The sequence below is a fragment of the Thermochaetoides thermophila genome (genome assembly GCF_000221225.1).
Source record: "Thermochaetoides thermophila DSM 1495 unplaced genomic scaffold scf7180000011815, whole genome shotgun sequence".
NCBI classification, from domain to species: Eukaryota; Fungi; Ascomycota; class Sordariomycetes; order Sordariales; family Chaetomiaceae; genus Thermochaetoides; species Thermochaetoides thermophila.
Window position 1 is genome coordinate 1,439,192 of NW_006383031.1, and position 24,714 is coordinate 1,463,905.

At 52.9% G+C, this 24,714-nt stretch overlaps 5 protein-coding genes and 2 non-coding genes across 7 annotated transcripts; 6 read left to right on the plus strand and 1 right to left on the minus strand.

Annotated features, from left to right (window-relative positions):
* Positions 1 to 743: 743 nt before the first annotated feature.
* On the plus strand, positions 744 to 5,045 carry CTHT_0020120 (uncharacterized protein; the record flags this gene model as incomplete). Its single annotated transcript, XM_006692429.1, has 4 exons — positions 744 to 1,163; positions 1,282 to 2,255; positions 2,304 to 3,975; positions 4,035 to 5,045. The coding sequence occupies 4 exons, from the start codon at positions 744 to 746 to the stop codon at positions 5,043 to 5,045; spliced, it is 4,077 nt and encodes a 1,358-aa protein (XP_006692492.1).
* Positions 5,046 to 5,398: 353 nt separating this feature from the next.
* On the plus strand, positions 5,399 to 5,516 carry CTHT_0020130. Its single transcript has 2 exons — positions 5,399 to 5,435; positions 5,481 to 5,516. It is a non-coding gene; the product is annotated as a tRNA-Ala (tRNA).
* Positions 5,517 to 6,348: 832 nt separating this feature from the next.
* Positions 6,349 to 7,129, plus strand: CTHT_0020140 (uncharacterized protein; the record flags this gene model as incomplete). The annotated part of the gene is made up of 2 exons (XM_006692430.1): positions 6,349 to 6,402; positions 6,515 to 7,129. The coding sequence occupies 2 exons, from the start codon at positions 6,349 to 6,351 to the stop codon at positions 7,127 to 7,129; spliced, it is 669 nt and encodes a 222-aa protein (XP_006692493.1).
* Positions 7,130 to 7,696: 567 nt separating this feature from the next.
* Positions 7,697 to 8,717, plus strand: CTHT_0020150 (uncharacterized protein; the record flags this gene model as incomplete). The annotated part of the gene is made up of 3 exons (XM_006692431.1): positions 7,697 to 7,832; positions 7,882 to 8,426; positions 8,520 to 8,717. 3 exons carry the CDS (start codon positions 7,697 to 7,699, stop codon positions 8,715 to 8,717), a joined length of 879 nt encoding a protein of 292 aa, XP_006692494.1.
* A 2,402-nt stretch (positions 8,718 to 11,119) lies between these two features.
* CTHT_0020160 lies at positions 11,120 to 11,212 on the plus strand. The gene is made up of 2 exons: positions 11,120 to 11,156; positions 11,178 to 11,212. It is a non-coding gene; the product is annotated as a tRNA-His (tRNA).
* Positions 11,213 to 13,303: 2,091 nt separating this feature from the next.
* CTHT_0020170 (uncharacterized protein) lies at positions 13,304 to 16,490 on the plus strand (the record flags this gene model as incomplete). Its single annotated transcript, XM_006692432.1, has 3 exons — positions 13,304 to 13,933; positions 13,986 to 15,362; positions 15,468 to 16,490. 3 exons carry the CDS (start codon positions 13,304 to 13,306, stop codon positions 16,488 to 16,490), a joined length of 3,030 nt encoding a protein of 1,009 aa, XP_006692495.1.
* A 697-nt stretch (positions 16,491 to 17,187) lies between these two features.
* Positions 17,188 to 20,115, minus strand: CTHT_0020180 (uncharacterized protein; the record flags this gene model as incomplete). The annotated part of the gene is made up of 1 exon (XM_006692433.1): positions 17,188 to 20,115. One exon carries the CDS (start codon positions 20,113 to 20,115, stop codon positions 17,188 to 17,190), a length of 2,928 nt encoding a protein of 975 aa, XP_006692496.1.
* Positions 20,116 to 24,714: the final 4,599 nt, after the last annotated feature.

A 24,714-nucleotide genomic window follows, 5' to 3' on the forward strand; every position in this document is an offset into this window, starting at 1 on the left:
TCTTCAGCCGTCAAGGTTCCCTCAAAAGATAGAAAAGGGAACTGAGTCGAGCCTTAGAGGGCAGGTCACCGGCAAACAGGAAGGAGAGAGAATGGGATGTCACTCTAACCCATTTTGAAATCAGACAGGGCAAGAACCTGGGATTCTACACCCAGGAATACGGGGCCACACCTGCGTCGGTGTGTTTTGTCCCAGCAATTCCTCAGGTTTGAATTAAAGCTTCAACCCGAACGAGGTGAAAGTGAAGGGCGACTCAAATTCCAGAACGCGATTCCCTTGTGCTCAAGTCGCACAGTTGGAGTCGCGGTCTTGATGGTCCCACTATGGTGGGGTATGCCCCTCTCTGATTGGACAGAAGTCCACAACAGCCTGGGCCCGGCACCAAACCCCTGCAGCCCCAACCGGCAGCGGTCAGTGCGGGACACGTGGGGTTGGCAGAAATGGCAGCATCTGATTGGCTTCGAGGGCCGAGCTCTGGCTGATCTCACTGGCTGCTCGGCGGCGCCCAGCGCCTTGGGGCTCTGACGTAGCGCTGAGCGCCCCTGCAACGGACTGGCAACGGACACTCAATCGAAGCTGTTGGATGATCGCATGCCCAAAGCTCCCAAGTTTTTGACTTGGTACCCATCTTCAATCATTCCACAACCAACTTCAGAGCACCGAGTTCGAACACTCGCTGTCTCTGTGCTCCCGACGTCCCGTAACGCCATGCAGTTGCCATTGTCCAGGCTGCCCGCATCAACATGACCGACAGCTCGCCACCACCCGGCGACAACGACGCGAAGCACAACAACGATGCTCTCGCCCTGCCGCCAGGTCCCAGCTCCGAAACCGCTGCTGATGAGAGTTCAGCCATGACGCAGGCGCAGGACGAGCAAGGTGCGAGCGAACCTCAGCCGACGACTGCAGCGCAGTTGGGGATGGCTGGTGACCGAAGCCAGGGGGAAGATATCCATGGAGAGGGCGACGACGAGGCCGAAGATGACGAGGATGACGAAGAAGAAGAAGAGGAAGAAGAAGAGGAAGAGGAAGAGGAAGAGGAGGAAGAGCCAAAGCTCAAGTATGCCCGTCTGACACAGCATCTGGGCGGGGTGTACCGCAACGGCGATGCGACGAGCGCCTTTCTGGTTGCCAGCGACAAGATGGTTCGATACCTCACTTCGGTAATTGTTGACTGCTCTTGGACTAACGAGACGCTCTGCAGATTGTTGGCACCCACAATGGCAATATTGTCAGTGTTTCCTGTTTGCCTTTGATATGATCTCTTGCTAACTTCCCCAGCACGTCCTCCAAGTTCCCAGCTTCCAGCCGCTGCGTGTGTACCACGCCCACTCCGCCTCCGTCAGCTCCATCTCCATCTCTCCTTATCCTCCTCCACTGCCAGCCCCTGGGCCGGGACTCATCCGGTCCCCGACCAGCCCACTGCGCACGAGTACCTCAACCGCAGATACCCAGACGTCCTCGGCTGCAAGGCGACCCCGCGAGCTTCCTCCAGTTCCAAATACACCTTCAAATAACATCTACATCGCCACATCTTCCATCGATGGTAACATCTGCGTCCAATCGCTTGTTGATGTGCGCGATGTCTCACTACGCAACTTTGCCCGCCCCGTCCAGGCTGTGGCACTATCGCCGGAGTACAAGCACGACAGGATGTATCTATCTGGCGGTCTAGCCGGCCAGCTCATCCTGACTGTCGGCCCTCCCGTTGGTCGCAGCACGGCAACCACAACTGGCGCTGCGGCCCAGGCGGCCGGCTGGTTGGGCAGCATGGTCGGTGTTGGCACTGGCAAGGACACTGTGCTGCATTCCGGCGAGGGCACCATCACTACTATCAAATGGTCGTTGTCAGGCAAGTATGTGGTGTGGCTGAATGAGCATGGCATTAAAATCATGCGCACGAAGCTTCATCTCGAAGCGGCCGATGCCGATGATGCCTGGAAGCGAATAGGCCATATCGATCGCCCGCAGACTGAGGAGTGGGATACTATGGCGAGCGTGTGGAAGGGTCGCGTTGAATGGATCGATGAGCAGGCTATCGAACAGGACGAGCCTAGCCTCGAAAGGCGTGACTCAGTGTTGTCGCCAGCTGCAGAAAGCCTTAAGCAGCAGCAGTTGAAGGCAACGAAGAAGATCGAGAGGTTGCTCGTCGGTTGGGGTGGGACTATCTGGATCATCCATGTCCATCCCGGTGGCATCGGTGTCGGCAAGAATGCTGGTGAGCGGTCCGCCGGTCGGGCCGAGATTGTGAAGATGTGAGTATTTAGACCTCTCTGTCCATTGTTTGTGTACTGACTCTGCAGACTACGCATGGATTGCATCATTTCCGGCATTTCGTTGTATACCCAAAACCTGTTGCTAGTTCTTGCTTACTGCTTACCTGAGGAAGACGATGAGTCGACCATGGAGGAGAACACTCCCCGGAAACCGTCGGGCGGCATTCCCCGTAAACTCAACAACCAACCTCCAGAGCTCCGGTTGATTGACCTGACCTCCCAGAGTGAGGTCGACAAAGACGGCCTTTGCATTAGTCGCTTCGAGCGGCTCTCTGCCCACGATTATCACCTGGGCGTTCTACACGCCCAAACCATCGCAGCTGCCCAGTCCTCTCGCGGTGCGCTCGAGACTTTAGTCGGGCTGGGGACCGATGCACTCAGCATGGCACTCAATCCGATGTCGCTGTTCAGTTCAGCAGCCAGCATCCGCAGCAAGGACAGCGACTCTGGGTCGAAGATTGCCCCGCCTTCGCGTCAGAGACGCTCATTTTCAGTACACCCACACCTCGAGAAGCCTGGTATCAAGATCTTTATTCATAGTCCGTATGACTGTGTGTTGGCTACCAAGCGCGACCTTTCTGATCACCTTACCTGGCTCCTGGAACACCAGAAGTACCAGGAAGCTTGGGAGCTGGTCGACCACCATCCCGAGATCGTCACTCCTTCGCCTGCGGAGAGCGGGACTCCGACTACCCCCACACCGCAACAGACTACCCAGAGCAGTGATGACTTCTATGACGACACGGCCTCCATAGCAGACCTCAAGGGTTTCCACTCGCCAGCTGAACGCGAGAAGCGTCGCATCGGCGACCTTTGGGTGCAGGAACTCGTCAAAGCAGAAAACTGGGTCCGCGCAGGCCAGGTATGTGGCCAGGTTGTGGGCACCCCCGACAAGTGGGAGAAGTGGGTTAAAACCTTTGCCGACGCTGGCAAGCTTGACGATATCGTGGAGCATATCCCCTCGGAGCGGACACAGCCCCCGATTCCGGGAAGTGTCTACGAGCTGTGTCTGGGCCATTACCTGCAGAGTAGCAAACCCAGATTTAGGGGCCTGCTGCAGCGTTGGTCTCCAGATTTGTTCGATGTTAGTGCCGTGACGGCCTCGCTGGAGGATCAGCTTCGCTTCCGTGACGTCCGGGAGGACAGTATTGAGGACGGAGAAGTCGGAAGGGATTGGAAAATTGTGGTTGAGAGTCTTGCGAAGCTTCACGAGGCAAGCGGCAGGAACAGGGATGCGCTGCGGTGCTATGTTAAGCTGCATGATGCGGACAATGCAATGCGGCTTATCCGCGATAGGCATCTTGCTGATGCTGTGACCGATGATATACCGAGCTTTATCACCCTGCGTGTGCCCCCTGGCCGGGCAGGAAAGATGAGCCGGCAGGAGTTGGAGCAGGCGACCTCTGAGGCGATTACCTTGCTTGTGGATAACGCGCAGCATGGATTGGTCAAGCCGGACGTTGTTATTAGCCAGCTGCAGGCGAGGAAGATGGATTTGTATACATTCTTCTACCTGAGAGGGTTGTGGAGAGGTGATGGCATCCATCATCATGGGGAGGGAACCCAGGCTAGGCTGGTGAGCGAGAGTCAGAGTTTGGTGGACCAGTTCGCCGATTTAGCCGTGCATCTGTTTGCGATGTATGACCAGGGGCTGTTGAATAGCTTCTTGAGGACGTCGACGGCATATGCCTTCGAAAAGGTAGGCCTTCCCTTTCTCTACTCCTCACATTTGGTCAAGACTGACCTGTTATGATATAGGCTGCCCAAGAATGCGAGTCCCACAACTATATCCCCGAGCTCGTCTACCTATACTCGAAAACCGGTCAGACTAAGCGGGCCCTCTACCTCATCATCGACCGACTGGGCGATGTCTCGCGTGCCATTGCCTTCGCCAAGGAACAGAACGACCCTGACCTGTGGGAGGACCTGCTGTCGTACAGCATGGACAAGCCTCGGTTTATCCGTGCCTTGCTGGAGCAGGTGACAGTCACTGTCGGCAGCGCGACATCGACGGCAGCAGTTAACCCTGTCGCACTGGTCAGAAGGATACCTGAGGGCTTGGAAATCGATGGTCTTCGGGAGGGCTTGTTACACATTGTGCGCGACCATGAAATCATGTGGAGCATATGCGAAGGCGCTGCCAAAGTCCTGCGCTCAGAGGTCGCCGAAGCTCAAGCTCGTCTCCGAGCCGGCCAGCGCCGCCCCGTCAAGTTCGACATGCCTTCTGCCAAAGAACGCGCCGCCGTCGTCGCAAACGGTCACGCCAAAGGCCCCGAGCCGAAAGCCACTTCACAAACCCCTGCCAACGGGGCTGCTAACTCCGATCCCGGTCCTGAACCTTTCCTCCTCCCGGTCAAGAAATCAGCTATCAAGTCTGGCGCGGCAAAGAAATGCACCCCTGGCCACTGTGCTGTCTGCCTCTCGCCCTTCATTGAATGGGAAACCCACACCTTGGTTGGCTTTGCCTGTGGACATGTCTTCCATTTGCCCCATCTCCTAGCCAAACTCTACCCCAATGAGAGGGAGGAGGACTGGGTGGCGCAGGGGTTGTTAGGTCAAGTGTTACCCGCTGCTGGGGCCGGCTTTGGTTTTGAGGATGAAGAAGATGAGGATGGGTTTGGGCTGGGGGGGCATAGAGCTACGTTGATGGCTCTAGGGGCTGGGCGGTCCGTTGGGGCGAAGGTTACACATGCGAGGTTGTTGAGGGAGAGGATACGGGGAGGATGTCCTGTCTGTGGGGAAGGGCAATCGACTGATGGGGGCAGGTAAGGGTAAGGGACTTACCTGCCCTTCTGGGAGATGATATTGAGTTTTACTAATCAGGGTCGTTTCAATGTTTCTTTGTCTCGTCCAAAATTCTTCATAGCGTGCATTGGTCTGGGATCAACGGGATGGCATGCGGTTTCTATCATCAACCTTCGATGCTGTATAGTACTTCCGTTTGGCGTGCGTACATAGGGTCTGGTCTAATTTTCGTGATACCATTTCTCAATATGACCACCAAGCCTTTGAGAACCCAGGGGTTGAAAACTATAGTCGTTATCTTGGCTTAGAGGAGGGGAGTGTCGAGGACTCGGCAATCATCAACCTATGCTGCTTCTCTAAGTATCAACAACTAGCAAGGGCGTGTAGCTCATTTGGTAGAGCGCTCGCTTAGCATCTGTGGGTACTCCCTATCTGGGGAGTTCCGCTCCTACAATGGTTTGCGAGAGGTACTGGGTTCGATTCCCAGCTCGTCCAGCTCAGTTAACTTTCCTCCTGATCCAATTGGGTGGATTCCCCTTTTACTCTTACCGCATTTATTTTTCTGTAGAGATTTTTGTGCGGCTCTTTTGGCTGAGACAGTGTAACTCCCCCAAACCCCGCATCCAAGCAGCCCCTCATGCCCCTTCTCCTAGCTTGAGCTTCAGCTTAAGCTGACAGCCTAATGTTGAAATGAGCGGATGAGCCGATGTCTGGTCATCGACACGCCGTCTAAGATCCCGATCTCAAACTTTTATGCTCCAGTTTGCGGCTGCGGCCCAGAGCCCGGGAAATCTTTAACGTCCCAGCTGTGAAAGCGGGTCCCACTACGACACGCGCTGATTTGTAAGCAGTGTCTTAGCTATCATGGAGGAGCCAAGGGAGTTCATTCCTAGGGATGCAACACTGCTTACGGACGCAAGTCTGGGACTTGGAAGTGGAACGTTCGAGAAGGCAGGGTCATGGTATGACGAGACATGTTGATGAAGGATATTGTTGCTAAGAAATGCAGCAGCTCATAATAGCTGCGTGCAATTCTGCTGACAAAACCCAGCTGTTAGCCGTGGAGAGACCCGGGCGACGCTGCATGCTTCAATAAAGACAAGCAACGGATTGTTGCGGATGAATTCAACGTATATATAGGGGGATCGTGCCAGGCATTCCGTGGCGTTTTTGAGCCTTGAGTCTATATACGAGTTTGTTGCAATCTCGACTCTCAAGCACGCAATACATCAATTTCTTACCCCCAACCACGAGCCAACCTACCACCTTGATCTCCGATTGAGTGAAGTCACTGTCACACAGCATCACATCACATCACATAATCAACATGGCTCCCTTCGGCAAGATCTACAGCTACCCTGGCAACTACCGCGTTGCGCGGGTGAGTCCGCCCCTCCTTCATGACAACTCCCACCAACTGGGTCCCTCTCCACTCAGCCTCATCCCATCATCTTCTCCATCATAAGCCATGGCTGAGCCCTAACACAACCCAGACCCTCGCCCTCGCCGAGCTCAACGGCCTCGAGGTCGTCCTCGACCCCGACTTCCAGATGGGCGTGACCAACAAGACGCCCGAGTTCCTCGCCAAGTTCCCGCTGGGCAAGGTCCCGGCCTTCGAATCCGCTGACGGCAGCTTCCACCTGACCGAGGGCCAGGCCATCGCGCGCTATGTCGCCGACAGCGGGCCGAAGGCTGCCCAGCTGCTCGGCGCCGACCCCAAGACCCGCGCGCTGATCGACCAGTGGGCATGCTTTGCCGAGCAGGAGTTGGGGATGCACCTCCTGCTGCCGGTGCGAATGACGCTGTTCAAGATAATTCCCTTTGACGAGGCTCGCTACGACCAGTGCGCGGCCAACTTTGAGCGCGCGCTCAAGAGGCTCGATGTCGCTCTGCAGGGCGGCAAGAAGTTCCTCGTTGGCGACCAGCTCACTTTCGCTGATGTCATGGTACTCGGCCCGCTGTCGCTCGCGACCAAAGTGTTGGTTGATGCCGAGATGAGGAAGGCTGCGCCGAATGTTGAGGGATATCTCAAGGGCTTGTTGGAGATTCCTGAGTTGAAGAAGGCGTTTGGCGAGCTGGTACTGATTGAGACTCGGGTTAAGGCCTGAATAGTTAGATGGAAAGGAGGATAGAGAAAATATAGAGTTTGGGGTTTGACCGTTTTCAGGGCTAGATTGCGGTGACCTAAGTGAGGAAGAACCTTGTTCCATGCAGGTTATCGCAGCAGTGTGACAACGTACGACAATCCCCCACTGACGTTGCCCGACTTCAGTCGGCAGATGCAATTGCAGATGCAGGTGCCCCGCGATAAATACCCAATGCCGGTCTTTGACTAGCAGTCTCCGAAATTCGCACTTTCCCCAAGCCTTGTCCCCCCCTGCAGTGAGGCTCTGAGGGGAAGATATTGCCACAGACTCATGTCAGCGCGCTCTATTGGAGATAGGTTGCTATTGTGCTCTGCAGATATAGCTACTACAGTGTCAGCTACCGTGCCACCACAGAGTTAGCTATTTCGATCCAATGCCTTGCTCTTCATTCTCTGTGGACAATAGCTAATGAGCTACTGGCCTGTCAAATGATTCTCCGGCGATGGTGAATCTTAACTTTCAAAATCCTTAAGTGTTGACTATTTGGTCTCGCTTCTCACAACCAAGTCCAACATCGTCAGTATCACCATGGTCAACACTCAGAGGATCGGCGGGCCCGGGCTTCGCAATGCTATTGTCCGGCATATCCCTTTATACGGTCAAGATGCAGCCCCTGTGCAAACTATCAGCATCGCAGAAATCATGGACAGTCTTTTTCTGCGCCGTAAGCTATCATGATTCTCCGTAAAAACACTTGCTAACCGCCACTTTAGCCCCTGGTCAGCCCCGGGAGCCGTTTCGCTTCTGGTCGTCTGGCCCTCGCCCAGCTCTCCCTTCAGTTTCACCTACCCTCGATCCCAGTGCTATTTTCGACTCCTGGGAGCCCCATAGTTGGCGATCAAGAAGTGCCTGCCAGGGGTTGGTTAACCCGAAGATCAAGGCCTACCTTATAGCCCCTCTTCCAGCCTGGATGAGCTTCGATGATTCCCCGTTGAATGAGCCGGAGGATTCCGACGACATCCTGCCCCAGTGGTATTACCCTCCGCGGGTGGTCGCCACTGTCTGTAGTGGGGCCGGCCCTAGGACTACAGGCGGGCAGCCTCAATCGGCGGGAGCAGAGCTCCTGCACCCCCTGGATGCTCAGTGCTCTCCGGACAAAACGGATGATGAAGAAGACGAAAACGGCGACGAAAAGTGCCAACATTCTCCGGCAAAGGGGGTGAGCACCCCCAAGCCCCCGATCTTGCCGATCGCAATGCACCATCTCGCCGATATCATCCTCCTGGAGGCCATGGACAACTACCGTGGGAGGGCTAAGGTGTGGTTCGCCGAGCAACGGGGCTAGAGTTCCCACTTTCTGGAGCCTATCGTTAGCTTTTTGCACGGACCCAAGCAGCTGAATGTTTCACAGGACCAAACATCGTGTCAAGAAGCGCGACATGAAAACGTCACGGGTGATCAGACAGAAAGCAGGAGCAGCATCTTGGATGATGACGCGGCAAGCGAGCACTGGGTCGAGCTCACAGACAAAGCTAGCCTGCTTGATTCGGACGAGGAAGCGAAGACAGAGCAGGTTGAGCCGGAGTGGGTGATGGTTGAGGCAGCATAAGTCGATTAAGCTTGGGCTTTGAAACTAGGGGCGTATTCTGCGATTCAGATCTCATTTCAGTAGAAACTTTACCGTAAAGTCTGTTAGGGATATGGCAAAAGGGGGTGTACGAGATACCGCAATAATAGGCACAGTTTGTATAAATATTAGTGGGCGATTTTTCGAGATGATACACACAGACCAGCTGCAGAAAAACTCGTCTACACAATTTAGCAGCCGACGCCCAACCAAGCCCTGTCTGGGAGCCCCGGCGACGCGGGCCTCAGCTTGGCTAAGGCTACCCCCAAGTCCCGTCAGACCACGGATGATCCCACCCTTGACATAGCATCATAGTGGCGGTCGAATAAGCCTTAGTCCAGATTGTTGGGTGGCCCCTCAGTTAAACTCTTCCTCGCTCTCTTCGACACAAAGTGTCTGGCTAGATGGGTCGCGGAGGTATCTGGACAGGGGAACTTTCTGGAGTACCATTTCAGGTTCAACCACCCAAATGCGATCAGAATTTGCCCTTGGGGCTCGATGGCCTCCAGAGGCTATTTCCTGAGATGCCCGCTTTCGACCTTCAATAACCCTATGGCAGAACGTCTGAACCCCAGAGTCTTTTGGCATTCTCACCAACATTTGAGAACAAGAGAGTACAACTCGAGCTTCACGGTTCCGCCCGAGATGAACAGATGGGGCGAACTGTTCCCATCCTACGCCTCCCTGTCTCCTCCCCTCGCTTGGTTTAACACCTCCAAAACCTTTATCCCCTCTAGCAACTCATAATCAGATCCAGAACTATCTACTTTAGATATCCCCATTTCTGGTATTTTCCCTACCTAACCCCATTTCCCATCCCCTCATGATATCCTCTCACAGCAACACACCGTTTTTTTTTGAGATTTTCCAGCGTGTATATAGTGTAGTCTAAGCAGCCCATAATCACCTCCTGTCCTCCACAGTCGTGGGCACGATCAAGCACCCTTAAGGGTGAGATGGGTCGAAAATGGGATTCAACTCAATACATGAAGAAAACATTTTGGTTTTTGGAGACATGTTTTCCAAGGAAATGCATGTTGAAATCAAAAGAGCCAAAGACCTCTGATACTTTTCTTCGGAGCCACTTGGTTTTTCTGGGAGGTTTGCTGCCTTTATCACCGCTCCAACTTCCGCCAATTTACTGTCCGAACTAATACCTAACCTGAAGTGCCATGATGCTTATTATCCAGTGAAGCACTTATGAAGAACAAAGTTCTGCACTGTAATCATGATAAAGTCAACACAAGTCTATTAGGGTTCTTGTACGAGTGCAAATGTGACGATTCCACAACTTCCTGAGATAAGTTCGAAATAGTAGCTAAGTTGTAGAACTTGAGAGACTTAGGTCCTCACCCAGTAGTGTATATGATGTACTGCGGTCACCAGTTGTTGGTTCAGAACTGTTTTATTGCTCACTGAGGAGCCCTCGTCATGGCTATGGGGGATGGTGAATCTTATTTTTTTTCCATAGTTATACTCAAGAGTCGTTGGTATGCCTGCCCTGCTATTCAGGTTATCATCGAGAGGTCGATTATTGGCGGTTCTTGGCGACGAAAGTATTCCCCTGCTTGCGATTGGTCCGTTTCTTGGCCCCATTTTTGCTTCCTTATCGGTCCTTCTTCCACTGCTGCGGTGCGGCTGCTGGTCCACACCTGGGCTGTTACAACAGACTTTTGAGCCCCAGGTAGAGATAGCACTAGGTCACTGAAGCATGGTTAAGCCAGAGTCGGCGTGAAAAGTCTCATTGAAGAGTGCGGAGTAGAGCAGGTTGTCCATGATCACCCAACTTGAACATCTAATGGAACACATTGTGCTAGGATGAAGGGTAAAGGCTCTGATGGCATTTAAACCCTACAGGGTACTCTTCTGATAGCCTTTGGTCAAACCGTCAATGGTCTTATAGGCGCCTGGAAAACATTATTAGTCTAGGGCCTAGAAGGATGCTATGCTGTTTTCTGAAGGCTGGAGATGGAGCGGCGGGCTAGACGACCCTATGCTTTCACCAAATTGCTATCAGTGCCATGGTGGTTGTGTGTGCACTTACTGTGGAATGTTTTCCGCAACAATTCGAGGGATGGTTGTTGTGGGTTGTCGCAGGAAGGAGATTTGATTTTTGAGATTGTAGTTGATCAGGCATAAAGCAACTTCTACTTGAAACTAACTAAAGATGAAACTGTTAGACTGAAGTGACCAAATATCCATGTCCAATAAAAATGCTTACATGGAAGTCTGTAAGAAATCGTGCATTTTGCGTATCCAGAGGAATCCTTCCACAGGTCTCCCAGGAGTTTTGCTCTACGCTTGGTTGAATCACCCCGCAACAGTGTTCCCACATAAAAAGATCCCTCCAACAAAGGTCCAGCCAACATAGCTAAGCCTTGAACGGGTGACTCGTCTAGTGGTTAGGACACTTCGTTGTGGTTCCGTACGGAAACATGACGACCGAAGAAACCCTGGTTCGATTCCAGGGTCACCCACACTTTTTTTTTCCATCTATTCAATCGGAATCAGTCGAGAAACCTGGAGGTGATGTGCTGTGTGCTTTAGATAATTTAACATAATTCGGCTTTCCTCTTGGTTGTGAGGCGCGACTCCTGCGATATCCTACCCCTGAATGGGGACTCTACATAAAGGGACCTGTCCTTGGTCTCGAGTCAGATCTCACAGGTCAATTTGGGAGAACAAAAATGTGCCTATATTCAAAGTTAACATAACATTAACAGAGTTTAACCGAGGTGGCTTAACAATACTTACCACTTGCAGTTTGCTACATCCAGTTAGTAATAAGTCGGAGTTATGGATGGCTGTGCTCACCTGCGAAAAAATTTGGCATACGGATGCTTAACCACCCTGCCAATTAAAAGCTTTATGGTTAGGTAAGCCAACAGAGTCCCTGGATGTTTCACAGCTTCACACTCGTCGAGCCTATGGACTTCATGCCTCAACTATGATAGTATCTCCAACTTCAGCCGTTGAAGGTTTACGAGCCCAGGGTTTCCTGATCCAGGGCTAGCCATCATCATTTATCACATTATGCTATTTGGGAACGCAATTTTTCACAAGCAGCTGGACATTCAAATGATTCTAGTCACTTACTGGCTTGCTGGCGCCTGGCATTTATGTCGCTAGTCAGATATCCAGATGGCCGAAGAGAACAGGATAACGGTGGTTAACGTCACCCTATAGCCGAAGAGCTCTTGAGGCTGAATTGCTACGCCAGCCTATACGTAACTGATTTCTAGTTCAGGTTCTTTATCCCATATACTGTCTGTTTCGGGGCCTGCCTAGGCTATTGGAGCTTCGTGGTTCCAAGTCAATTTTGAATACCTTGGCTGTGCTCCTAGCTGATAAGTGACCATTGAGCTTGACAGTTCTCTGTCCATCTTGGCAAGCTTAGAGCGAATGCTTCTTGAGATAGTTCGCAATATCGCAAGTAGTGAAGCTGTAGCGAGAGTCACTAGGTTGGCTGGTTCCTGCAAAAGTCTCGGGAATCAGGACCGAGGGGGAACCGGTCATGGTATCATTGGATTATTGTCTAACCTAAACTTCTATTTTGATCTCAGCCCAGCTTTAAGCAGGACTTTATGCAAGGGATGGCGTCCTCAGAGATGGAATCACAGCGATAGACTATATTTTCTAAGCAGCTCTATGTGTCCGCTGCTTGCTGTCGATATCACATCACTGCCTAGTTCTGCTATCTGGTTGGTCTCTACGAGCATTGCATGAAGCTCTCACAGCCACGTCGCCTCCAATCACCTCTAATGCCACAAGACCACTTCTTTCCACATGCTTCTTTTTCCCAACTTGATGATCCTAACGGTACTCACCGTTGTGCTGTTTCTTAGCCAACAACATACTCCTCAGATTGGTAAAACCATACGCCACCCCGATTTCATCGTGCATTTCTATTTTCGTCTCTCTGTCCCACCCCTACGCCGTCTCCTCAAAACCCCAGACTAACCATGCCCGACAAAGCAGGTGGGTCACTAAACCTTGTTCTTCCCTCAAAGCCAGCATCAACTGCTGTCCAACATCAAACAATGACTCCAGTCTTGGCACACCCAACGCCCGTCGGCTGTGCACGCCCAGGCGACCAGTCAGCTTGCAGCACCTCAGCGACGGCCGGTAGGGCTGAGCTGAATCACATCGGAGTTAAGGCTGCGTGGCTGGACGTGGTCAGTCAGTCTCGGGCTGGCAGCCGGCGGATTCCAGTTGACATCATCCAGACCAGGGACGATGGATATTGGTTGGAGGGCAAACGTCTTTGGGGTTGAGTGTTGGGCATCATCATCATAAGACTCAGTTACTCGCGATGAAGTGGACGACGAGAGAAAGGTAGGTGGAGGCTGTGTGTTGGTGATAGGAGTTCTAGCCGTCGGGGTGCAAGGGGGGGGAGGGAGGATGTGTAAGAATAGAAGATGAAGCTGAGAATTAAGTCCACTTGGACAGCGGAAAAACTGTATATAAAGCCGTGAAGAGTCTAGGATCGCTAGAGATAGACATGAAGATCAAGAAACAACTCAATTCAACATCAAACACAACAGTCAAACTGAGCGAGCAGGTTGAACATGCACTACCCTCTTTTCCGAGCAGCCCTAGGCCTGCTCTTCCTCTGGGTTATCCTAGCCCAAGCCCAAGAGCAGTCCTTCGCCATCAAGCTGAACAACGTGGCCTATGTTAGACAAAGGTCGAACTCTAGCTTTATCTCTTCGCTCATTAAGCGCGTTGGCTACAACGGCCAGGAACCCAAGAGCGTCGCTGTCAAGCCTCTTTTCAGGCAGGACCTCCTAGCCAAGATCGACCGCCAGGCTACCAACAACCAGAGGCATTCGCTTGACCGGTGGTATGAGGTCAAAATCGTGCCTGCCCCTGAGCCAGTTGTAGTATTACGTCGAAACGACACCCTGTCAGAAGATCCTGCACAGGGCGATAAAATCCCAGCTTATGTAGTCAAGTTCATGCAGGACTTGATCAAGCTGCAGGAGATTACGAACATTCACCCGTTGCTGGATCACGATGATCCTCAGGTCGACACCATCAACCCAGCCGATGATCCCCGGAGTGGACGCCAGGGGTACCTTGATCCTGCCCCGGGTGGAATCGATGCGAGGTACGCGTGGAGAGTGCCTGGTGGCACAGGTCGAGGTGTCACCGTGGTAGACTTGGAGCAGGGGTTCAATTTGGATCACGAAGATTTGGTAAGAGTACCTGTCTCGTAGCAGATGGGATTCAGATGGCTAATGAATGCAGCCACGGAACATTGACTTGATTGGGGGCCACATAATAGCTTCGTCAAGGTTTCACGGCACTGGCGTGCTTGGCGAGCTGTTCATGGTGGATAATAAGATCGGGGGCGTTGGTATCGTCCCGAACGCCAGGGGCCGCGTTGTTTCGTACGGAACTGCCTCGGGGGGTGAAGACATCCCCAATGCGATCTTGGAAGCCGTCGCAGTCCTTCACTTTGGTGACATTCTCCTCCTGGAAGTTCAAACACGTGACCCAGTGACTGGGACGAGGGGATGGCCAGTCGAAATCCGGGATGAGATTTTTGAAGAGATTCAGTATGCCACATCACTGGGCATCACGGTAATTGAGGCCGCGGGAAACGGTGGCTACGACCTAGACAATTACCAGAACATCGAGGGAGATCGCATCTTCTTCCGGCAGGGAGGCCTACGGAGCGGCTTCCGAGAGTCAGGCGCAGTGATGGTCGGTGCGGCGAGTTCAACGGTACCCCATACACGGATGTGGTTCTCAAATCACGGCAGTCGGGTCGATGTGTACGCATGGGGAGAGAATGTCGCCACAGCATTTGCCAACACAACAATAGGCGTCAACAACTTATACACGGATACTTTTAACGGTACATCGAGCGCAAGTGGTATCATCGCTGGCGCAGCAGCTGCCGCCCAAGGCATGTCCGTGGCGCATCGAAACATCAGGCTCTCTCCCCAACAAATGCGAACTATCCTTCAAGTCAACGGCACGCAGTCGCGGAACCCTGGCGTGGATCGTATCGGCGTCATGCCAAACCTGCGGTCTATCGCCGACCAGATTGCCAACCCGGACGGTCAGTTCGCTGTTGACGTGTATTTCCGCGACCAGGTGGGCGATGTTGGGTTGGTTCCGACAACCGGGGGTGTGTACAGGTCCCCAGATATCATCGTGCGCCAGTGGCCCTACGTCAATCCCAGCACGGCCCTCGGTACTGGGAGTGGTACAGAAGATAACGTGGCACTCTCCCATGATGTAGTTTCAGGAAGGGAGCACTCACTATATGTGCGAGTGCAAAACCGTGGCACGGCCGATACATCCCAGGACACAGAGGTCAAGCTGTGGTGGTCCCGTCCAACTACCCTTAATACACCGAACCTATGGAATTTCATCGGCACAGCCTTGATCCGTGCCCCCGTGCGCGGGTCCCGTCAGCGTTTCTCCGTGTCTGATCGATTGGCATGGCCGGCCAACAGGTTACCGCCGGCATTGCCGAACCAGAAGGACCATTACTGCTTTGTGGCAATTGCAGACACGCCGAACCAGGACCCTGAGCCTCTTCTGCCACAGAGCTTTGAGCAGTTCGACAGGTTCGTGAAGGAAAACAACAATGTCGCCTGGAGAAACTTCAACGTGCTGCCTGCTCCGGCCAATGACACATCGCCAGGAGGGGATCCCTCTATGCCAGGTTTCCATCGGTTGATTGTTTACGTGCCTGGCGCGTGGGATAGCGACTAGACGTTCACTCTCAACACTCATGGCAAGTTGCCGGCAGGTTCGCAAGCCTTCATTCGCGTACCACGCAATTTTACAAGCGCACTTGGAGATGGAGGACGGTTTGGCGACCTTGGCAAGGGCAACGGTGGAGGAAGTGGGGGAAATGGTGGCAATGGGGGCGATGGCGGGGACGGCGGTGCTGGCGGCAATGGGGGAAGGGGTGGCAACGGCGGTAATGGTGGTGATGGAGGTAATGGCGGCAGTGGAGGGAATGGCGGCAACGGCGGTAATGGGGGTCATGGAGGGAATGGTGGTAACGGAGGTGATGGCGGTGCTGGTGGCAGTGGGGGCAACGGGGGTAACGGCGGCAGTGGCGGTAATGGTGGTGATGGAGGACATGGCGGTAACGGAGGAAATGGAGGAAATGGGGGTAATGGGGGTAATGGAGGGAACGGTGGTGTTGGCGGCAATGGCGGCAGTGGCGGCAACGGAGGAAATGGCGGTGATGGAGGCAGTGGCGGCAACGGAGGCAATGGCGGCAACGGAGGCAATGGCGGTGATGGAGGCAGTGGTGGCAACGGAGGCAATGGCGGTGATGGAGGCGACGGGGGTGACGGTGGTGACGGTGGTGATGGTGGTGATGGTGGTAATGGTGGTGACGGCGGTCAAGGGGGGGATGATTGGGACGACGATGACAGCTGTGGCGGCCATGGTGGCCGTGGTGAGAAAGGCAGCAAGGGTGGTTATGGTCGAGGCGGCAGAGGAGGTCATGGCGGCAAGGGCTGCAAGTGCCACGACAAGCGCCAGACTCATAATCAGGGAGATGAAAAGGTCCAGGTGGAGCTTAAGATTGACGGCGACGAGACCTTAGGAGTTGGTGTGCTTCCTCAGGGAAGCATCACTGAGGTCGAGATCTTCATCAAGGTGCCGGATACGGCCTATACCAACGGCGGCGAGCACGAGTTCGCCATCGCTCAGGCGTGGAAGGGCTCCGAGCTCGGCAGAGTCACTTGGCGCTTTGCTGCTGTTGATTTGGACCCCTAAGGGACAGGGCATGGATGGATCCATGGATGGAGGAGATGAATCTGGTCCAGAATTTGCTTAGCAATGGGACAGGATTGGATAGCAGGGCTACCGGTAGATTGTTGCTTGGACAACTCACGGCTTGTGCTGGGGCAAGGAGATGATCACGAGATGACTTTCATTTTCATTTCCTTACTCTCTTGTTTCTTCTCTGTTGAGGCTGTGTTAGCTTGACTCTCTTCTCAATAATACAAACGTTTCCAAACACTGGTAACTTGTGTACAATCTGTTTTTGAGTGTCGCCGAGACAGTCGAAGGACTGACCGCAGAAGAGAATGGGGACCGGGAATAGTTAAAGACAGGGACAATGGATGGTGGTAAGGTTTATGATCAGTGGACCAGAGGATTCACCATGACGATGACTTCATATATTAAGTATGTGCGAGAAGGAATCTCGTTCCAATTCTGTCGGGCAGTAAAAAAAAAAAAAAAATTGTTTAGGCAGCAGTGTCAATATGTGGAGTTTCTGCCCTCCATCCGCTGACTCTTGGTCATGTGCAACCTTGAGCAGTCAGGAACGACCCAAGTTCCTTTTTGGATGACCGCCATCTCCACTTCACGATCACAGGAACTTTAACTTCATCAAACTGGTCGTCGCCGCAGTCTAACTGTGGAGTAGTAGTCTATTCCCATCGTCATCACAACCTCATTACCATAATTAATACACCATATCCAGCAAGATGCCCCATTCAGCCTCATCATCCCGCCGGAACTCTAACGGCTTGCGGTCCTTCATGAGCACAAACACAGAATTGCCCTTGAAGTAAACCGACACGCCCTTCTTCCCATCCGGCCCAGAAATCCGGTACAGAGGACCCTCGGCATGGATCTTGTTCCTCTCTGGCATGAACTGCAAATCATGCTCCTGGCACCACTCCTCAAGCACCTGCCGGAAGGTGATCTCCTCAGGCGGCTTGCCAACAGTCGCTCTCTCCTTTTCTTTCTCTCTTTCTCTCTCACGCTCCCTCTCCTTCTCTGTCCTTCTCCTCTCTTCCCTTCCCGTGCGGAGCGCAGGACCACGCTCAGGGGGTTTGAGTTCATCCTTGGCCCGATTACCAAGATCCAGAGCCCTCTCGATCATGGCAGTCCCCTTCTCAAACTCGGCCGTGATCGACGGCAGCGCCTTGATGTCATCCGGGAACACCTGATCCTGCCACCATTCGAACCACTGGCCAATCTCCTCGTAGTTGGCATCTTCCAAGAGTAGCCACTGGTACAGTGCATCGTGCCACATGGGGAAGACCTCGGCAACGATGACCTCGCCGACCATCTCGGGACGAATAACTTCTGTCCACTCGAAGACTTTGTCGAGGATATCGATGTACGGTCCTTGATCGCGAGGGTCAACGCGGAACTTCTGCCGTAGATACTTCGCCATGGCCGGTAGGAGATGGTTCATCATCAGCGGTGTCCAATAGTCGCTGCTACGTCCGTGCTCTGGCCACAGGACCTGCTTCCAGTGCTTCAGGCCGGGGATTACGCCGCGCGAGAAGTCCCAGGCATCGATCAGCGTCCTAAACTTTCGGCGCACATCCGCGACAAGTCCAGTAGCAGCCTTTGCATCTAGGTGGCTCGCCGGTAGGTACGGCAGCCAAGGGAAGATCCAGCGGTGTGGTAAGTTGTGTGTGTGCTTCCTTGGCTGCCACTTCTCGACGGCCTCCTCCAGCTTGCGGACAACGTCCCTCAGCAGCTGAGCACGCACAAAGCCTGGCAGGAGTGCATCCCAGGCTTCAAGTACAGCAATCAGGGGCTCTGGCTCGCGGACATCCCACTCCCGCACAGAAGCTGCCACGGTGCGTAGCCACAGCTCGTACATCATGGTCTCGTAAGGCGTAGCAGAGGGTTTGCGGTAGGTCTTCTTCTTGGGCTTTTGGTCCAGGCCCAGTAGCGACCGGATTTCCTTCATGCCATCGACAAAACTGGGTTTGGGCTCCTCAAGGGGATCCCACAGCTGCCGGAACTGGTTAAAGAGAGGATGAATGGCGGCCACGGCCAGTGCACCGAGCTCGTCGCGAACCTGCGGAAGCATGGTGCCAACGATGAGGGACGTTGTAGCACTGGCCAAGCCAGCAATGATACGCTCAAGGCGGTACTCCAAGTCCTTCTTCTGGTCGAGCTCGCCGCTTTCAGGGGGTCGCAAAGCTGTTTCGCATGCGGTTGTGACAGACCGGTTGCCTTGCAAGCTGGCCTCGAGCTCCTCGAGCTCCTGGCGCTCCTGCTGCAGCTGTAAGTCGATGTAGGCCTTACGCTCCTGTAAGCTCTGCCACTCCTCCAAGATAGCCATGAAGTCGGCCTGAGCCCGCTTGATGAGCTTGCGCTTCTCCGCTGCTTCAACGGACTCGGCTGTGGGGGCAGCACCAGTCCCGCCAGTCGGGGTCATCAGCCCGGACGTGGAGGTAAGCAGCTTCTTCTCTGGCCCAGTCATGTCAAGAATGGGCGTGAATGCCTCTGGGATATGCAGGCCTGGAGCTACCTTTTTGATCTCCTCCATTGTCAAGTACTTGGGCTTCTGAGGCCGAGGTGTGCTAGCTCCGCTGCCGGAACCGCTGCCGATCTTGCCAGCAAGCCCCTTCTTCTTCTTCGCAGCCTTCTTCTTCCTCTCTTCTTCCGACGAGTCGATGACCTCCTCACCACGAAGCCTGGCCTGGCGCTTCTCTTCTTCCCTCTCTTGCTTCGTTTTTTCCTTCACCGCACCGAGACCAACGCCCTGCGGGCGCAGGTTGACCTCAATGATGACATTTCGACCTTGTCCATCTTTACCAAGACCCTGACCCTCCTTGTACCCCATCTTAGCCAGCATCCTCGCACCGAACGAGTTCGGGTTGATCTTAGTCTTGCCATCCTTCGTCGGCTGGAACGCGCTCGGCAGGGCTGTACGCGGCGGCGTCGGCTCATCATTGCGGGCAAGCAGTGTTGGCGCGCGGGCAGATGTCGGGGTGAAGCCGGGTCCGAGAGGGTTGCTCGGATCGATCTTGGACTTGACAAAGCGCTGGAAGGGCGGCGGTTTCTTAGTCGTCGTTTCCTGCTGTGTTGGCAGCGTCCAGCCTAATCCCCCTTGTGGCTGCGACGTAGCCGACGTGGAAGAGGGCTTGAAGCCGAGCCCAACGCCGCCCATCTCGTCGTCTTCATCTTCGTCCACGTCATCCTCTGTCAAGGCGGCGGGCACCCCGCCGGGATCATCATCATCGTATTCATTATCCACAGCCTCCTGCTGCTTTCTCTCATCATCATTGCTCTCCTCTTCATCACTTTCCGACGAATCCTCCTCCTTCTTCTGCTGCCCTCCCGACACGAAATTAACGCCCCTATTCCGCAGCGGCTTGTGCTTCCACCTGCGCGCAGGGCCTTCGTCCTCGTCGCTGTCCTCGGCAAAAATGCCGAGTGCCGCGCTCTCCTTAGGGTCGCGACCCGTGCGCCGGCGCTTGCGCGGGTTGTAATCGGCGAACTCGTCGTCGTGTGGGTTGCGCGAGGGGATCACATAGTCGTCGGAGTCGGAGTCGCCATCGGAATCGGACGAGGAGTAGGCGTCAACACTGGAGTTTTTGAGACGCGCTGGGTCGAATTGAAGGTCGTCGAGGCGCGCCATAATTGCGCACAAGGCTGACTGATGAGGACTATGATGACTCCTGTCCTAGGCAGGGTGCGATGCGGAGGAAAGATTGTAGGTGGCGACGTCGGGGTTGGCCTGCTGCGCACTGCTGCACCTTGCTCCAGAAATTTGGCGGATGCTCGCCGTAGGCCATTGGGGCAAGTTACCTACTACCATTCAGCGTTTGGAGCCTTCTCTGCCTTGACGATTATGGAACAGTACAGGAACTGTGCTCGAGCCAGCTTTCCTCGTTATCTCAGCCACTCATTGGAAGAAACGGATGACTAGGACCCACAGTGCACCGTACGCAGTATTCGACGAACTGAAGCCCACGATTAGAGGAGATGCCAGCTGTAGATGTTGTCGATGCAACGTCACTTAAGGACTTTCCTACACCCTTGGTCTGCCCAGTTGTGCTTAAAGTAAGTTTGTGAGACAGCTAACTTGAGAACATGGGACTTGTAGCCGAAAGCTTTAACACAGAATCTAGGCATTACGGAGCCGTAAGGATTCGATGCAAATCCTTCAAGTCTGGATTAGAGGCACCCAAAAAATATAAGCGCAAGGGGCCGTTTTCGGCCCCCTTTGTTCTGGTTGTTGGCAAAGAGAGCTTCCAAATGGAGTCAAACGGAATGAATTAATGGAAGGTACATAACAGCAAGGAGCACAGCAACGCCGCCGCAACAGGACCTGCGTGGTCACGTCCAACAAACCAACAAGTTTGCCATGGGCAAAAAAAAGAGCGATGCAAGTTCCAGGCAGCCTAGATATGTAGAAAGTATATAAATACGTACAAAACCCGTCGAGAGTTCGCAGTGAGTGCGGAGTTACTAATGATTTGATTACTTAGTTCTATAAGGAGTCCGCAGAGTCACGAAAATCATTTTCACCTCAGCTCGCGATCTCCATGATCAACGGGAGATAAGCGCTGTGCAGATGAGCCTATCAGTTTTTTCCTTCAGAATTCAACAGATGATAGAAGATAAGTGTGTCCTGAACTCCAAGCAAAGTGCGCCCGTCTTTGGAAAAACATCTATGTTTTGACTCCTATCCATCTGGCTGTGATCACGCATTTCCACCCCACAACGGTCCTCAAACTTGCGAATGAGACTGTGCTCAACCAATAGAACGGCAAAACTGGTCGCCCCTGGAAGCGGAGACGTTGGTAAGTGGCCGTTGGTGCAAAAACAACTCTTACCTATGGTGTCGAAAATGCCATTGCACCAATTATACCACCTGCTGATCAGGCGGGACATCGCAGCTCCGTTCCAGGGCATCTTATCGGAGTTTCTTCAATGTGCTTCGCATCGCGCCTACCGCAAGATTATACAAGCAAAAAAAAAAGTAAGAAAAAGGCAGACGGCAAAGGCTGAAGGAACGTATATCTACACCTTAACCTCGACAACGCCACCAACACCTGGCGATCCCTCCACTCCCTCCAACCCGGCCCGGGCCCTTTTGTGGTGGTAGGGGACTTCAACACTCACCACCCCGACTGGGACCCCAGGGCTCGGTCAAACCCTAGAGGGGTTATGGTCAGAGCGTGGGTCTCCACAAAGGGACTACACATCCTCAACCCCGAGGACCCGACACACCGCGGCGGTGGTGTTATTGACCTTGCGCTCGGTCCTCCCAGGGCCTACGCGGAGTTTTGCTCACTGGGCCTCTTGTTTCCCTTGACAACCCATTCGCGGGAAGGATGGACCCTAAGGCCTTCTGGTCCTCCTTCCAACTTTTTAAATCAAGAGTCTCCCGGGCCGAACTCTAAAGGCAGCCTGCGAACCCTGCCCAGTGACGGCTCTCCCTCTCTCCACATTGATCCTCTTCCCCCAAACCCCCCTTCGAACCCGAGGGTCAGACACAGTTCCCCTGAACTCCTCTCCCTCCCCTCAACCATGTGACATAACAGCCCTTCAATACTTCGCGTCGGTTTTTTTTTCCCACTCGGATTATTTCCTCCGGCGTCACGTGTAATTGGTTTGCTTCAGATAGCTCTTGCCCGCCGGCGCCGTGGGCACGACTTAGCACCCCCAGTGGTGAAACGGTCGAAAAATATAAATAAATAAGTAATACAATAGCTATGCTCATCTACCCCATGCGTGTATGACTTAGAAGGTATAGCGTTGTTATTCTGCGGCACCCCATTGTGCTTGACAGATTCCCTCAGTGTCATATGGACATGGCAGTTTAAGGAGAATATCCTTGACAGTTGACATATAGAACACCAGTGACACAAGAGCTGAGGAGGGCAAAGGCTTATCTGATTGGTAGAGCCCGGAAAATATGAGGGGGTGGCAAGAATGAGTTAGATAGCCTTGCCACGCTGAGGAGAACCCCTGAAGATTGCAGGAGACTGCGAGGTACTCACAAAGGCAAAGGGATTTTATAAGGGGAGCTGCTCGGGCACTATGAAGGATTTCTCTTGGGCTTTCCTCTCCCCAACACAAGGACACTGAGGACCAAGAAAGATTATTTACACGTAGTAATTGACTTCGCGCTGCACCCCACATCGTCAGTGGCCATCATCTAACCCATTTGACCCATTGTCGATCCCTGTCTGCAATAGACCAAGTTACCTGTTACAGGTGTCCCTTGCGTTGGCAGTCGGGGATACTCCTTTCCTTGGACTGCTGTGTCCGTTTGAAAAAGAAAAATGACGAAGTATGGAGTTGTAGTCACTTCATAGACGAAATACAACACTTTCAAGTGGCGTCCTTCAAGATCTCAATGTTAACTCACGTGGCTATTGATAATGAGGAGCATAGTACAAACCTCGTTTTATCTTGAGAGCCTTTTCTCTGCTTTTTTGCTTGCTTATTTTAATGTTTATACATTGCATGATTTTGCTGTCTCCACTGCGTTGAACTTGTTCCCCCATCCTTCGTGCAGGGCAAAAGCAGACAGCAGCCTGGCCCTTGGAATATGAAAACACTTGTTCAAAGAAGTGCTGGCCGTTGAAATAGAGGCTGTTTGCTGTGATTACAAAGGGGCTGTGGACAAAATACGTTTCTCGACATCAACCGCGTTAATTATCCCCAGGTGCTTCTTTCTGTACGTTCTGCTTGAGTTGTAAATATTGGAGTGGTCGTTCCAGTTCCATGAAACGCACATCGACCTCTCTAAAGTGGCTTGTATTTCTTCCAGAGGAAAAGCGAGTAATGTAAGTTTGTTTTGAAGAGCAATAGCGCTACGTAAAAGCCGTTCGTTGTTGAGCATGGTCGCTGATCTAGAAATTATGGTCTAGTCAGCGTCTGGAGTTTGCTCCTTTGTAGCGAAAGATGCCAAGCAGGCTGATTACAAATCCAGGCTTGTAACACCAAGAGAAGATCTGAGTTTGCTTCTTAGATCTTGACTTCCAACGTCTCGATCTTCTGGTGATCGAATGGATAGGAGATTCTTGGCTTGACCTGGCAGCTCCTTGCTTCGACTAGCATCAGCTTAATTGGTGTTTTGAAATCCACTACCAAGCTCTCCAAGGTGTGCAGCTCCTCTTGACATTTGCTGAGTCTGTCAAAAAGGGCATCTCCCAACAAGTTGTCATCATATCTGAGTTGAGGATGCAAGGATTCTGTGCTTTGCAATGTGGTTCTGAGAGAGTCGATCTTCCATGCAGCAGATCTACGATCTTTATTGTGGCAGTCAGGTGCTCCAAGATACTCTTCCATACATCCATATATTTGAAAGCCGAAAGAAACCACGCCGATGACAAGCCCGGGGCAGAAAGGGGGTCCATCATTTGATCCTCCCCTCAAAGGCCAAGATTCGAAATAGGAGATTATAAACGGTAATTGTGTCGATTGTTGAGGGAAACTGAGTGTTCAAGTGAGGCTGTGAGGCAAATAACTGCACGAGAGCATGAGCACTGCTCAGCACCTGAAACTCTGGCATATTTAAGGGAACAATGGATAAAGGAGTTGGTACGTGAATGTACAATCACCTAGTGCAGGGAAAGTGGGGGCCTTTTGCTCTGTTTTTTGAGGCTATGTGCAAGCACTAAGCAAGCAGGGACTCGGAAATGCTGTTGTGCATGACTGTTGAAAAGTTGGGGTTAGGAAAATTCTTTTTGAAAATAGTAGCATGGCCCAATCTCAAGTCAATGGAGCAGTTGGTGCACAGCCTATGGTAAATGTTGGAAGCAACCGAATGCTGCCCTCGGAGCGGAGCTTGGTGATCACAAAATGTGCAAGAATTCCCTAGCAATCCTGCTTAGGGGCAAAGGAACAAGGAAGATTCAACAATTGACATCTTGACATGGTTTTCCGATACTCTCTCGGACACGCTAGATGCTAAAATCATTGATGAGATGAGTATTTGGCGATTCATTTTCCCTCGCATCAGATCACTGGTGTATCAATGGCTTAGACGGGCTAGCTTGTTGCTGGTTCCAATCACACGTAACCCAATGTGAGCACCCCTTTCCACCCTAGCGCACCCAGTCTCTTTCCGTATCCGATGTTTTCCTGTTCCTGAAGAAAACGACATCCTAATTTCTATCTCTGCTTCCACATCAAAGTCCTGTGACATGGCTCATGATATGTGTTTGCTGCTGCTCTCTCACAGATGACGCAGGTGGTGAGGACTGGTGTTACATATCTG